General features: G+C 37.6%; 1 protein-coding gene across 5 annotated transcripts in view; it reads left to right on the forward strand.

Moving 5' to 3' along the window:
• Positions 1-11,214, forward strand: part of KIF5B (kinesin family member 5B) — a 37,382-nt gene extending 26,168 nt beyond the window's left edge. For all 5 annotated transcript variants that reach the window (XM_068934404.1, XM_068934405.1, XM_068934406.1 and 2 more), the window contains exons 18-26: positions 159-220; positions 306-415; positions 804-905; positions 3,003-3,063; positions 3,157-3,228; positions 3,402-3,506; positions 4,017-4,233; positions 5,769-5,901; positions 8,619-11,214. In XM_068934404.1, coding sequence (XP_068790505.1) covers positions 159-220; positions 306-415; positions 804-905; positions 3,003-3,063; positions 3,157-3,228; positions 3,402-3,506; positions 4,017-4,233; positions 5,769-5,901; positions 8,619-8,625 — 869 coding nt within the window. In that variant the 3' untranslated portion in view covers positions 8,626-11,214. The remainder of the gene's footprint in view (positions 1-158; positions 221-305; positions 416-803; positions 906-3,002; positions 3,064-3,156; positions 3,229-3,401; positions 3,507-4,016; positions 4,234-5,768; positions 5,902-8,618) is intronic.
• Positions 11,215-12,068: the final 854 nt, after the last annotated feature.

Raw genomic sequence — 12,068 nt, forward strand, 5'->3', positions numbered from 1 at the left:
GTGAGGGATGGGGGAGATGCACAAAAATTCCTGGGGAGATTAGGGTGAGGGATGGGGGCACAGCACCTACCTCAGTCTTCCCTGTGATCGCCTGATTACCTGTCTGAAAAACTGTGTGACATTTTGTTTGTTTTCCTTCTCTCCCCTTTCCCTGTTAGAAAAAGTCCATGAAATGGAGAAAGAGCACTTAAACAAGGTTCAAACTGCGAATGAAGTTAAGGTAAGTTAATTTTTTTGTTCTTTAAAAGGTAAGCGAAGCATAACAATTTCTTAAAGCATATAATATATACTGTTTTTTCTAATAGCAAGCTGTGGAACAGCAGATTCAGAGCCATCGTGAGACACATCAGAAACAAATCAGCAGCCTAAGAGATGAAGTTGATGCAAAGGAGAAACTTATCACTGAGCTACAAGAGTAAGTAACTGTGATTATTTTATTAGTACCAAATGTCACTAGGCTGTATAGGGAAGCACAGTAGGGTGGGTAGGAGGTGACAAGAGTTTCCTCCAGCAGTGTGTCTGTAACTTGAGCGTTGCCTTTTCTGGTGTCATGTCTGACAGATTCAGCTGATTGAGCCAACGCTTCAGAAGCCTAAGTTACTTCTTGTTGATGATAACGATTTGGGTTGTAATTTAATGGGTTTCTTTTGGACCTTTATTTAGTCAGGGAGAAGACAACACTCTTTACTCTTTTAGCTTAAACTTCCTGGACAGGCTAAAGATGTGCATATACAGATATGTTCCTTGCTCCCTTCCTTTCCTTTTTGAAGTACTGGCATATAATATTTACTTTCTGTGTTCAGCCAAAATCAGAAGATGATGCTTGAGCAGGAGCGTCTTAGAGTTGAACATGAGAAGTTGAAAGCAACAGATCAGGAAAAAAGTAGAAAACTTCATGAACTTACGTAAGTGGCGTTAGTGCGTAAAACAGGCGTGTGTGGGAACAGTCTAAAAACTAGTGACATGGTATGATGTGGGAAGTGGCTCTCCTCCTATGATATGCTCATTAAAGAGAGAGCCTCCAGAGCGCTCTCTAACTTAATTTTTTTTAGTCTTAGAACGGTCAAGCCTTTTAACTGCCTTTAATATTAAAGATTGGAAGTAAAATAATGAAAGATATGTTATGAGGGCCACATCTTTTTCTGTGTTAATATGCTATAGACTGGATAAATTATCTTTTCATTTTTTTCCATTAAGTATTGCATGCTCTAAGACTGGAGAAGGATTATCTTAATGGAACAGTTCCCTACTTCTTTTTAGTTCTTGTGTGATTTAACTACTTTGATCCTAACTTGCCTGTACTTGAAACTAGTTTCTCCATGAAGTACAGAGCGGTTTAAATACAGTATTTTAGGGAATTAGAGGCTGTATAGTTTATGCAGAATTTGGAATTGAATTCTTCTTGTAGGTCAGTATGTATCTTCTAAGGTTTTACACAGCAGTGGCAATATCCGAGGGTCAGCTAGTTCAAAACGGTTCATAATCATTAGAAATCTGACCATAATCTCCTGGAAACGTTACTAGAATATTGATGGCATGCACTTACTGGCATATATGAATTTCTTTAATGTATTCTTAACTTCTGTAGACTTTTGAAAAAGCACATACTTCTTGATCATATTTAAAAACACATGGCGACTTTCAATATTTTAGCACAGAATTTGAAACCATCAGAAAGACTTGATTGGTCTGTGCTGTTGTAGTAACCATTAAGCAACATGAATGCTTTTCGGTAGCCTTATTGTGAGAAAGAATGCAGGTTTAACCAGCTAAAATTTAAATAGTACTTTGGTCTTGAATTCATCTTATTCTGATGTGTTTGTATGCCACATGTGCCAACGTGCCAACACGTTTTATTTAAACTTTGTACTGTAAGGCTTGCTATACGTACCACACGTCTGCTTCTTAATTCAGTATGGAGCCAGACTACATATGGTGTTGATCTCTTAAAGGTACAAGCTATGTTAGAAACGTTGCTCTTCAAATTACTTGTAAGAAGCATTTAAAAATAGTTCAGTATTTTATGTTCTCCTCCAGACCATTTGAATACAATCATTTTCTGTTGTATATCATAAATGTCCATGGCACGTGGGCTGGCCAGCAACAGAACAGTGCTGACTTCCTTACATTTTACTTTTTTTTTTTTGGACTTTAAGAGATATAGGATGCCTGCAACTACTTTTCCAGTGGGGTCTGAAAAACAGATGGAGAGGCTGAGCTATTCTTTAGAATATTTTTAGCAGCTAAATGATTAAAAGTTTCAGGTCATAACTGCTAGGCCAAGGAGAAATTTCAAAAGGAAAAGCAGGTTCTTAAACATTAACAGTTTATCTTTGTGCCGTGTGGCATTCCTTTTCCAACCTTTACTGATAAAAAGAAAAGTCTAAATCCCTTCTTGATGTCCTGTCATCTCAACAATTTCACTGCCTTACAGCTCTGAGAAAGAGCATTAGTAGTACAGAGCATGCATAGATGCAGAGGTTCTGTCTTCGTATTTAACCTGACAGCAAAAAGTGCTATCGTTTGCTTATATTCTTGGAAACTGAGTTTCCATTGTGTATGATACAAACTTTGGCAAATGTATTGGGGGCTGAGGGGGAAATAAAACGGAAATCCTAGCCTCTCTCACTTGATGCTTAACATCTTCTCAGCTGCTCAAAGATAAAGCATGTTTGTAGGATAAGATATTCCCAAGTATTCATTCTGAATTTGATTCTGACGGTCTGTCTTTATTCTAGAAACTTAAAATTCGTGGAACTGAGTGTACTTGATGGTGTTCAGTCAACATTGAAAACATTTCCTCTTCTCCTACAGTTTTTTTTTTTCCCTGATTTGGATTTCTGAGCGTGGTGTCATCTGTTGGCTATGTCCTTATTTAAGGACTTTGAAAGAAAGATAACATTTTTCTTTAGTTTGTGCCATATAGCTTTTACCACTCTAGCCTCTTAAAACATTGCATTTTCATTGCTCGGATGTTTTAGGATTCATATATTGTCTTTTAGGGTTATGCAGGACAGACGGGAACAAGCAAGGCAAGATTTAAAGGGCTTGGAAGAGACAGTGGTAAGCTAATCGGAATGTATTCCGAAGCCAATGGCAACTTTTTTTTTCCTGAGTTAATTTTAATTGTTTTTAAATTCTTTTCTTTAACTGTAGGCTAAGGAACTTCAGACTCTTCACAATCTTCGGAAGCTGTTTGTTCAAGACCTGGCTACTAGAGTGAAAAAGGTAACGTGATGCTGTAGTAAAACGTGCTGTTTTTTGAGAATGTTACATGAATTTCAATTTAGAACTAAGTTAGGAATTAGTCTCTTCATGCAGTGCAGTGTAATTTTTCTGGTTTGGTCTATATCTAAGTTCAGATTTGTACTCTTCCCCCTTCCCGCACCTTTTTACTGCAGAGTGCCGAGATTGACTCGGATGATACAGGAGGCAGTGCTGCGCAAAAGCAGAAGATTTCCTTCCTTGAGAATAACCTTGAGCAGCTCACAAAGGTCCACAAACAGGTACAACAAGTCTTAATTTCAGGGTTTAATTTAAAAAAATGACTTAAGGTGAATTATTACAGAATGCGTATGGGTCACAATGTAACTGTTTATATAATTAAGTACTTCCATGGCTTGAATGTATTTTTAATGTAAAACAATAGACTAAAGTATTCCTGTAAACTTGTTTAATAGATATTTTAAATGCATGTAGGTATGTAATGAAATCGTTGCATTTAAATTGGAGAAGATCCAGGTTAGCATTTAGAGTTACTGTATCAATCTGGGGATGCCTGACAGTCTCCAACAAAAGAACGTAGACCTTAAGCACCTATGTTGGTTAGTATGTTCTTCCACAGTGACTAATTTTCAAATGACAGTCTTACTGCTGCACTATTAGATTTATTAAACGTTGAAGGAAATATAGTATAGTAGTCTTATTATCTTGCTTGGTTTTGGTGGCTTATTTTGGTTTTATGTTTGGTTCTCTCCATGCCTCCTTCAGCAAGAAAATAATTCAATTTTTTTTAGCTGGTACGTGATAACGCAGATCTTCGCTGTGAACTTCCTAAACTGGAGAAGCGACTTAGGGCTACAGCTGAGAGAGTTAAAGCTTTGGAGTCCGCACTGAAGGAAGCCAAAGAGAATGCCTCCCGTGATCGCAAACGGTATCAGCAGGAAGTAGACCGTATAAAGGAAGCTGTAAGATCCAAGAATATGGCCAGACGAGGACATTCTGCACAGATTGGTTAGTAAAAGAGGATTCCTTGTCTCCTAAAGCATCTGTCTGTCCCTCATAACCTTTTCTGGTCTTGCATATGCATGCATCTTTTAACCCTAGTAGGAGCCCCATTCATGCACCTGTTTCTGCCAATAGTTATTTTTTAGTTAACAGCTGAACTGTGGCTTTTTTGTTTTATTTGTTTTTTACAATTTTCCTGCTCTGTTCTTGTTCCAAAACATGTACTGCATAGCCCTTCCTCAAGGAAAAGAATGAAGAAACAAACATATGTAACAGCCAGTACTGTTTCTTAGTTTGTGGTGGGAAGGTAGTCATACTTGGCCTAGTCCCCCTATCCATCCTGCTGTTAAGTTGTCAAGTGCTGAAGACCAGAAGGGTGGTGTTGTCCTATGGAGGACTTAAGCAAGCTTACTGTATTATTATTGCAGCTATAACTGTGTGTTCCAGTGTTTTATGTTGTCATGTGTCAGGACTTGAGTAATCAGTAAAGTTCCATTAAACACTGATGCAGCTGTAATGAGCTTGGGAGTTGAACTTTCCTCGTATTCTGTAGGTCTGCAAAGAGCTCTTGCAGAAGTAAATTAAGAATTTTTTTTTTTTTTTGGCTGCATCAAGTAACAGCTCTAAGATAGATACTTAGCTGCTTTATCTTTCTCTTAAGTGATTGCCAATAAGAGGAACAGAATACCACAGGTATAAAGCCTCTTGTACTTAAACATCTATTTGAATAGGGCATGTCTCACTAAAGATCAGTTTGCTGATTTGGTAGAAATTCTGAGAGGAGTTTCTCTGATGTAGTTTTTACCTGTAGATGCTTTATATCCACTTTATCCACTGCAACTAGAAAAAAAAATCTGTTTAATATGACAGGACTTTGTCAAATCTTAATTATGTGTGTATGTCCTCTTAAGAGCTAGTGCAAAACTGATTGAAAGCATAGTTTGTTTATGAAAGTGTATAGAGTTTGTGAATTACCGGTCAGAACTACTTTTCCTCAACCAATAGAGGAAATTTTAAATTTCTATCCAGGTAAGAAGCTGCTGAAGCAGTGTTATCTGTGGAGCAACCCGTATGTGGAGCTATTTGCAGGGCAGAGTAACTGGTGACTCATCAGTCAAATAGATGTGGGAAAGACAGGAGGACGTAATGATTCTTTACAGGAACTTATCCCTCACAAAACTTTATTTAAGGATGTGTGTATTTGAGCGCTTACTGCAAAGGAATAGGACACTTACAGGGAAATATATTAGGTGGGACGGGTTATACATGTGAAAGTCATAGTTAACAAAAGCTTTGTTAGCTTTAATTCTAGCAGAGACAATAAAACCAAAACCCTCTCTACTTTTTGGAGCTTGTTATTTAAGTACTAATCTGTCAGGTTCTCAAAATACCATCCCTAAACTTGTTTTCCTGCAGTTCAAAGCGCATGCAATTTTGATTATTACTTTTAGGATGTTGTAAAATAAAGCATTAGTAAACTTGAATAATCAAAGATAAAACTGTGATGTATATGTTCTTAAGTCATGTCTCCTTTCACGTAGCTAAGCCTATCCGTCCTGGCCAGCATCCAGCCGCTTCTCCAACTCATCCAAGTGCAATTCGTGGAGGAGGTGTGTTCACTCAAAACAGCCAGCCAGTTGCACTGCGTGGAGGTGGAGGACGGCAGGACAAAGTGTAAGTTTGTCTTCCAGGGTTTGTGTTAAGTGTGCAATTAAGCCACTTTATTAGTCTTATTATAATTCATTCAGCTGAGTGAAGTCACTTGAATAATCTGACTAACTTGCCTTGTTTCCTTGCTGATCTTGCTAAATTTGCTCACTGCTTCATGCGTTGGTGATTTGTAAATATTTAATAGAAATACTTATGTCTTCATTCAGTAACTTCAGAATGTTATCCTGGTTAAAATATGATCACAGGAATTGAAATTAGTATGTCAGTTTTTAAAATTGAAAAGATGTCTATAACCTCCTAAGTAAGTGCACTGAGTCTGGTACTCATATGTTTTAAGTTGTTCATAGGATCCACTTGTTTGGGGTTTTTTTGTTTGTCTTTTTTGTTTTAAAGTAACATCTGCATTGTAGTTGATCTTTTGGTCTTATTCCCTACCAGTAATACCTTATTGCATCCTTTGTCATCAGCCTCATTTTTTTTGAGGCTTCTGATATGATATTCTGGGTTGAGATTGTCTTCGGTTTGAAAATATTCCTAGAACGATTGCACAGTGTTTGGTTCCTGGGTGTCCCCCCCTGCCAACATAAGAAGTTTTCCTCAGGTTCAAATGGAACTTCCTGTGTTTCAGTTTCTGCCTGTTGCCTCTTGTCCTGTGGCTGGGCCAGACTCTTCTCAGTGGTGCCCCATGCTCTCGACACCCTCCCTTCAGATACTTGTAGACATTGATGAGATCGCCTCTCAGTCTTCTCTTCTCCAGGCTCAACAGGCCCAGCTCTCTCAGCCTCTCCTCATAGGAGAGATGCTCCAGCCCCTTAATCATTTTAGTAGCTCTTTGCTAGACTTGTTCCAGGAGCTCCGTGTCTCTCTTGTACTGGGGAGCCCAGAACTGGACACAGTACTCCAGGGGAGGCCTCCCCAGGGCTGAGGAGAGGGGCAGGATCACCTCCCTTGACCTGCTGGCAACACTCTGCCTCATGCACCCCAGGATATCACCAGACTTCTTGGCCACAAGGGCACACTGCTGGCTCATGGTCAACTTGTTGTCCACCAGGACTCCCAGGTCCTTCTCTGCAGAGCTGAAAGTCTGCAGTTGCCTATGTTAACTTTGTTTCTGTTCTTTTCTATTTATTAGCTGACTTTTCAAAGTTTCCTCTTGTATTCAGAAAAAAAATTGGGCTGTAGGACTAGTTAGGCTACCTGTTTCTATTCAGTTGTGTCCCCTAGTAAAGGACAGGGAAAAGTAATATATACTTTAATCTTCAGTAAAATTTACCTTGACTGACCAAGGTGCTGGTAATTTACAGACACTTAATTATCATGGTGACAAGGTGAAATTAATTTTCAGACATCTACTTTGGTCAGCTGACCTAAGTTGCCTAGGTTACCTTTGTAGTCAATGGAGAGGCATATTTAAGATGTGAGTCACCTGATTTATTTTAGATTCCTATCTTAGCATGAGTTTCTGTATGCTCCAAACTATCTTGCCTAGAACTGTAACTAAAGAGGGTCCTATTCAGTCCCATATGTCTTTAAGAATGCTCATAATAGTTATATTATCAGCAATAAGTAAGTAAATTTTGAGCTTGCATCTCACTTCAGAGAAGAAGGAGCTTTCACTGCTGAGGAATTTGAATAGGGAGACGTAGCACGATGACTTTCAGGCAGTTTGTGGATGAATCATGAGGGAGATAGAGCTAAGTATTGGTCAGAGAATCTCTTTAGGAGGCAAGGGGGAAGGCATAAAAACCCACCTAGAACATAATAGGCTCACAAAATCCCTTAAGGAGTTGTAAAACTTCCATATAATTCTTTTCATGTCTGCATGTTATCCATGTGCCAAGCTGAGTTTGGCAGTCACAAGCAGGACAGTGGTCTTACTTTTTATTCTGGCTTTCCTATTTTGTGTCTTGGAAGAATCCATTGAGTATGTGGAAGTAAAGAAGCAAAACTTTGAGTGTCTTAAAATTTATTAGTAAAAATGAAGTTGTTTGACTATGCAAATACTACCAGAAAGCTTAATTATGGATTTTCTCCTCTTTACAACTTGCAAGACAGCCAGGAGCATTTTTCTCTGTAGTAATGTGTATTATTTTACCAGTAGTTTTGTGGATTAATACAGATGCTAAGCATCTGAACCTCTGGTTAGAGTAGAAGTTTTGATACAGTAAGAACACGACGTACTGTTTTACATGTGGAGGTGGCCCTTTAAAGAATTAAAGACGTTCAATTGCTACTATCCTATACAAATCAAGCTCTTTTTAGAATGGATGGTACCAAAGAGTCTCTTCGTTCCATACCTCATCTTCCCAGAATAGCAAAGACAAAACTTTGTGCAACAGCTTGTAGGTAGGTAGGTGGAATCAAGATGGTTCTTTTCACTTCCATGAAAAGGTAGCAATAGTCATGGCAAATGGAGAGGGGTTATAAATGACTTGCGTTTGTGATGTTTACTGCTTTGGGTATCTAATCTTGATTGCCTCTGTCAGCTTATCTTACTGTGAATTTATATTGGTAACAGACATTATTGCTTAAATGCTTAGCGTTGCATTGTTTCTTATTCTAAAGCAGATGTTTTATTAGCATTTATTTAAGTGAGGTAAGGATTGAACTCTTAAAGGCTATATAAACACTGAATGTTGTCCACTTTAAGTGTAAATAGCGTGGCTTCTTTGGCTTATGTGGTACATGCACTTAACTCCTTTTATTTTTTTCCTTTACAGTTGCTGAAAAGTAAATGCTGTGTGAAGAGGATTGGATGTCGTACAGAGAGAGTCATTCCATGACAATAATCTCTCCCTTTGGGGATTGTAGGATTATTTTTTGAAAATGTATAAATTATACCTGGCCTGTACAGCTCTCTCCCCCTTCTACAAATTCTGCTAACTGATTCCCAAAAAAACTAGAGTGCAATTTTGGCGTCTTGAAAAATGACATGTTACTTAAAGTGTAGCTCTGTTCATTACATGGTTTGTCTTTCATGTCTTAAATTTAGTCTGCACTGTGCCAAGCTGAATGTATGTTAAGAAACTCTTAGTTTAAACTCTTTCTGGCTTAATTTGTGTACGTTTTTATTGTCTTAGGGAACGTGCAACAGTGTTTAAGTATATTTTCATTTTTTATCACTCTGCATAACACTACGTGTCCCACTCTCTGAATTAGAACAGCACTCTACATTAAAGTTCTCCTGGAATAGTGCATAGGGCATCAGAACTAAATTTATTTGTACAGTATAAGAATACTGAACTGTATTGAGCTTATGACAGCTGCCATCAGGCACTGTAGTCTCTACACCACAGAACTAAAGAGTTCAGTTTGAACAAGGCTATTTAACTGTTATCTGTAAAATGCCCGCTCATCGGGTTATTTAGAAATAAATACTGTACAGCAACAAGAGTAAACTTAAGTTTACAAAAAAGGCTTTGGCAATGGAATATCTCATCTGTCTTGTTCCCGATTCTACACACAGTACAGTTTGGAGTGAAAACATTCTGCTTCATTCTGATAAGCCTGTATATCCATTTATCTATCTCTGTGACAGTTCACTTTCGCTATTTTAGAACAGCGAAATGAGATAGTGCAACCTAGAGTTTACCTTAATATTCCAGTACATACACAGTATTGGGATTTTTGGCTAAAATTTTAACTTTCGAATTAAAAAAAAAGAAAAAGGAATTTCAGCAACTAGGCAATGAATTCAGACTTAATAATAAAGGATATGTCTTTTTAAAGCTGATGTGTCTGGAAATCCCAGAGGTGTGTATTTAAAAAAAAAAAAAAAAAAAAAAAAAAAGCTACACTGAATTGTATTTGTAATGCATTTGTAAGTAGGTATATGAAATGTCCAAAGTAGTAGTTGTCAAATATTTTTTCTTCTCTTTGCAATAAAGTTCTGTAAAGTGGCGAATGAAATGAAATGTTTTTTTTTTGTTTTGGTTTTTTATTTGGAGCTCCAATACTCCTGAACCTGGGTTTTAAAACTTTATTGCATAATTTGTATAACTTATTCATAGGGTTTAGCCACTACAATTTTTAGAACAACCTTCCTCTGGATAGATATTAGTCAGCAGATCTTTGAGAAAGAAGAAACTTAATATTACTAAAAAAAAAAATGCAGATGGCTTTTGAGAGCTAGTTATTGGCACTTGGTGTATTAGTTGACTTTTTTGCTGGGTATTCATCAGTTATTGTGGAAGCAGTAGAGATCCTATGACTCTTTAGAGGGCAAATCACTTTAAACTTTTGTATTATAAATATACAAAATATTTATATTATGATGGAACATAGTCAGATTTTAGACCTTTATTCACTTTTTTCTATAACAGTAGCCTGAATTTTTAATAGTTTGATTTTTTTTTTAAAGGCTGAGTGTATCAGTCAGAAATCTCACTATTTTGGAATTTTCAGCTTTTAAAGACTATTTTGTTTGTTAAGGCTGCCAGACACTCCAAACTTGCAGTTGTTTTAGAGCACGATTAAAGACAGCACACTGAAAGAAAATAAGGTAACAGCAAACTGTTTTAAATGAAATTTCACACGATAGAAACAGCACTGTTAATTATTTCTCTCAATGTTAACCACAGGTTTTCAGACCTTCACTTCTTAAATTGCAATCATAAAAACAAAAAAAAACTTTCTTGAAAATACATTCAAATGAAGCAGGATTTTTTGCTCATGCCTGTGAATGGGGGATTTCATTCCTGTAGGTAATTATCAGGGGTTTTGGTGCTGAAAATTGCTGTGTTTAAAAAATACATGGTAACTAGCCTGTAGCTCAAAGTGTACATCACCTTTTTATATTTAAACTTTTTTATTTTAAACCTTTGAAGTTTACCGAGAACTGCCTCTTAAAATGTTTAAAAAGAATGAAACTGCTTTTTGTTTTTGTTTTTCTGGTTTGGCTGTCGTATGTCAGCTGGACAGGACATTTACTGTGTTTTGTAAATTAAAATGTTCAGTCTATACAGGGAATGTTCAGTACACTGCTGTTTCAACCTGCAGTCTTTGAATGGTTCTTATTTTTATGTTCCTCTAGATCATATTTTTTAAAAGGTGGTTTAGGATAGGAACTTGGTGAAATAATATTTATTTCTGATGAACAACTAAATTATTTACATAACTTAAATGCTGACTCACTACTGTGTGTAACTCTAAATTTGACATGAGAGGACAAGTCTACCTGTGGAATAGGATGATTTAACTTCAGTACGCTTAAGATGCATTAAAACAATTGGTTTGGGGAAGACGCCATATAGTTTTAACCTACTTGCATGCTGTAAATGTATTTGTGTTTAAATAAAGAGAAGAAAAATCTTTGAACTTAGTGCATTTATTCAGACCTCACACCAATCTATTCAGTTATCTTGATACACAAAAGTTGGGGTTGGAGAAGGGCTCAGAGGTTCCCCCCAAATGCTTGCTCTCAGAAAGGTATTTCCACAGCATCTGAGTAACAAATAGCACCTCTGATCCGCAATAAATGAGCGCAAATTTTCTGCAAAGGTAGGGTCAGCTGGAGAAGAATATGCTCCCTGGCAGATCACAAAATACTGGAGCTATTTGGGCGGTTGCTGTGCCAATGGATGCTTGATTTGGCTTTGTTTTAGCAGCAGTGTTAAAGTAAATTAGCTCAACAAAGAGGGTAAATGTCTCCATTATCCATTTGCTTTTCACCGATGCTGTGCTAAGTATCCTTGGGCATGTTGTGCTGGTGTGAGAGATGTTTTACAGGATCATTCAGCAGCCTGTTAGCAGACGGATACTGATGGAGTATTTCATGCTGATCTCTTCGTGAGAGGGTGCAAATGATTCTTTGAATGCTTTTAACACAAGTGATAGCTCTTGGAGGAAAACTTGACCAGTCATGACTGGTTTCTAGCGAGAGGGAGGCACTGGCTGGTTCAGGAAGGCTTGTGGAAAGCTCTGACGAGAAGGTTAGCAGTTCCTTTGAGAGAAGGCGTCTTAAAAACTATGACTTGTTCTTTTTTTGCTCACTGAGCTGTGCTTTTTTTGGATTTCCAAACCTGGTGGGTTATTTGTATCATAGTCCAGCCCCTCTGCCTGTCAGTGGCTAGATGGGAATCTGGGCCCCTGCTGCCTTAGACCTTACTGCCCTGGCTCGTCTATCACCTTGAGCCTGGGCAGTCTTACCCTGCCCTCCTGGGGACTGCAGC

The sequence above is a fragment of the Struthio camelus genome, chromosome 2 (assembly GCF_040807025.1).
Source record: "Struthio camelus isolate bStrCam1 chromosome 2, bStrCam1.hap1, whole genome shotgun sequence".
Lineage (NCBI taxonomy): Eukaryota > Metazoa > Chordata > Aves > Struthioniformes > Struthionidae > Struthio > Struthio camelus.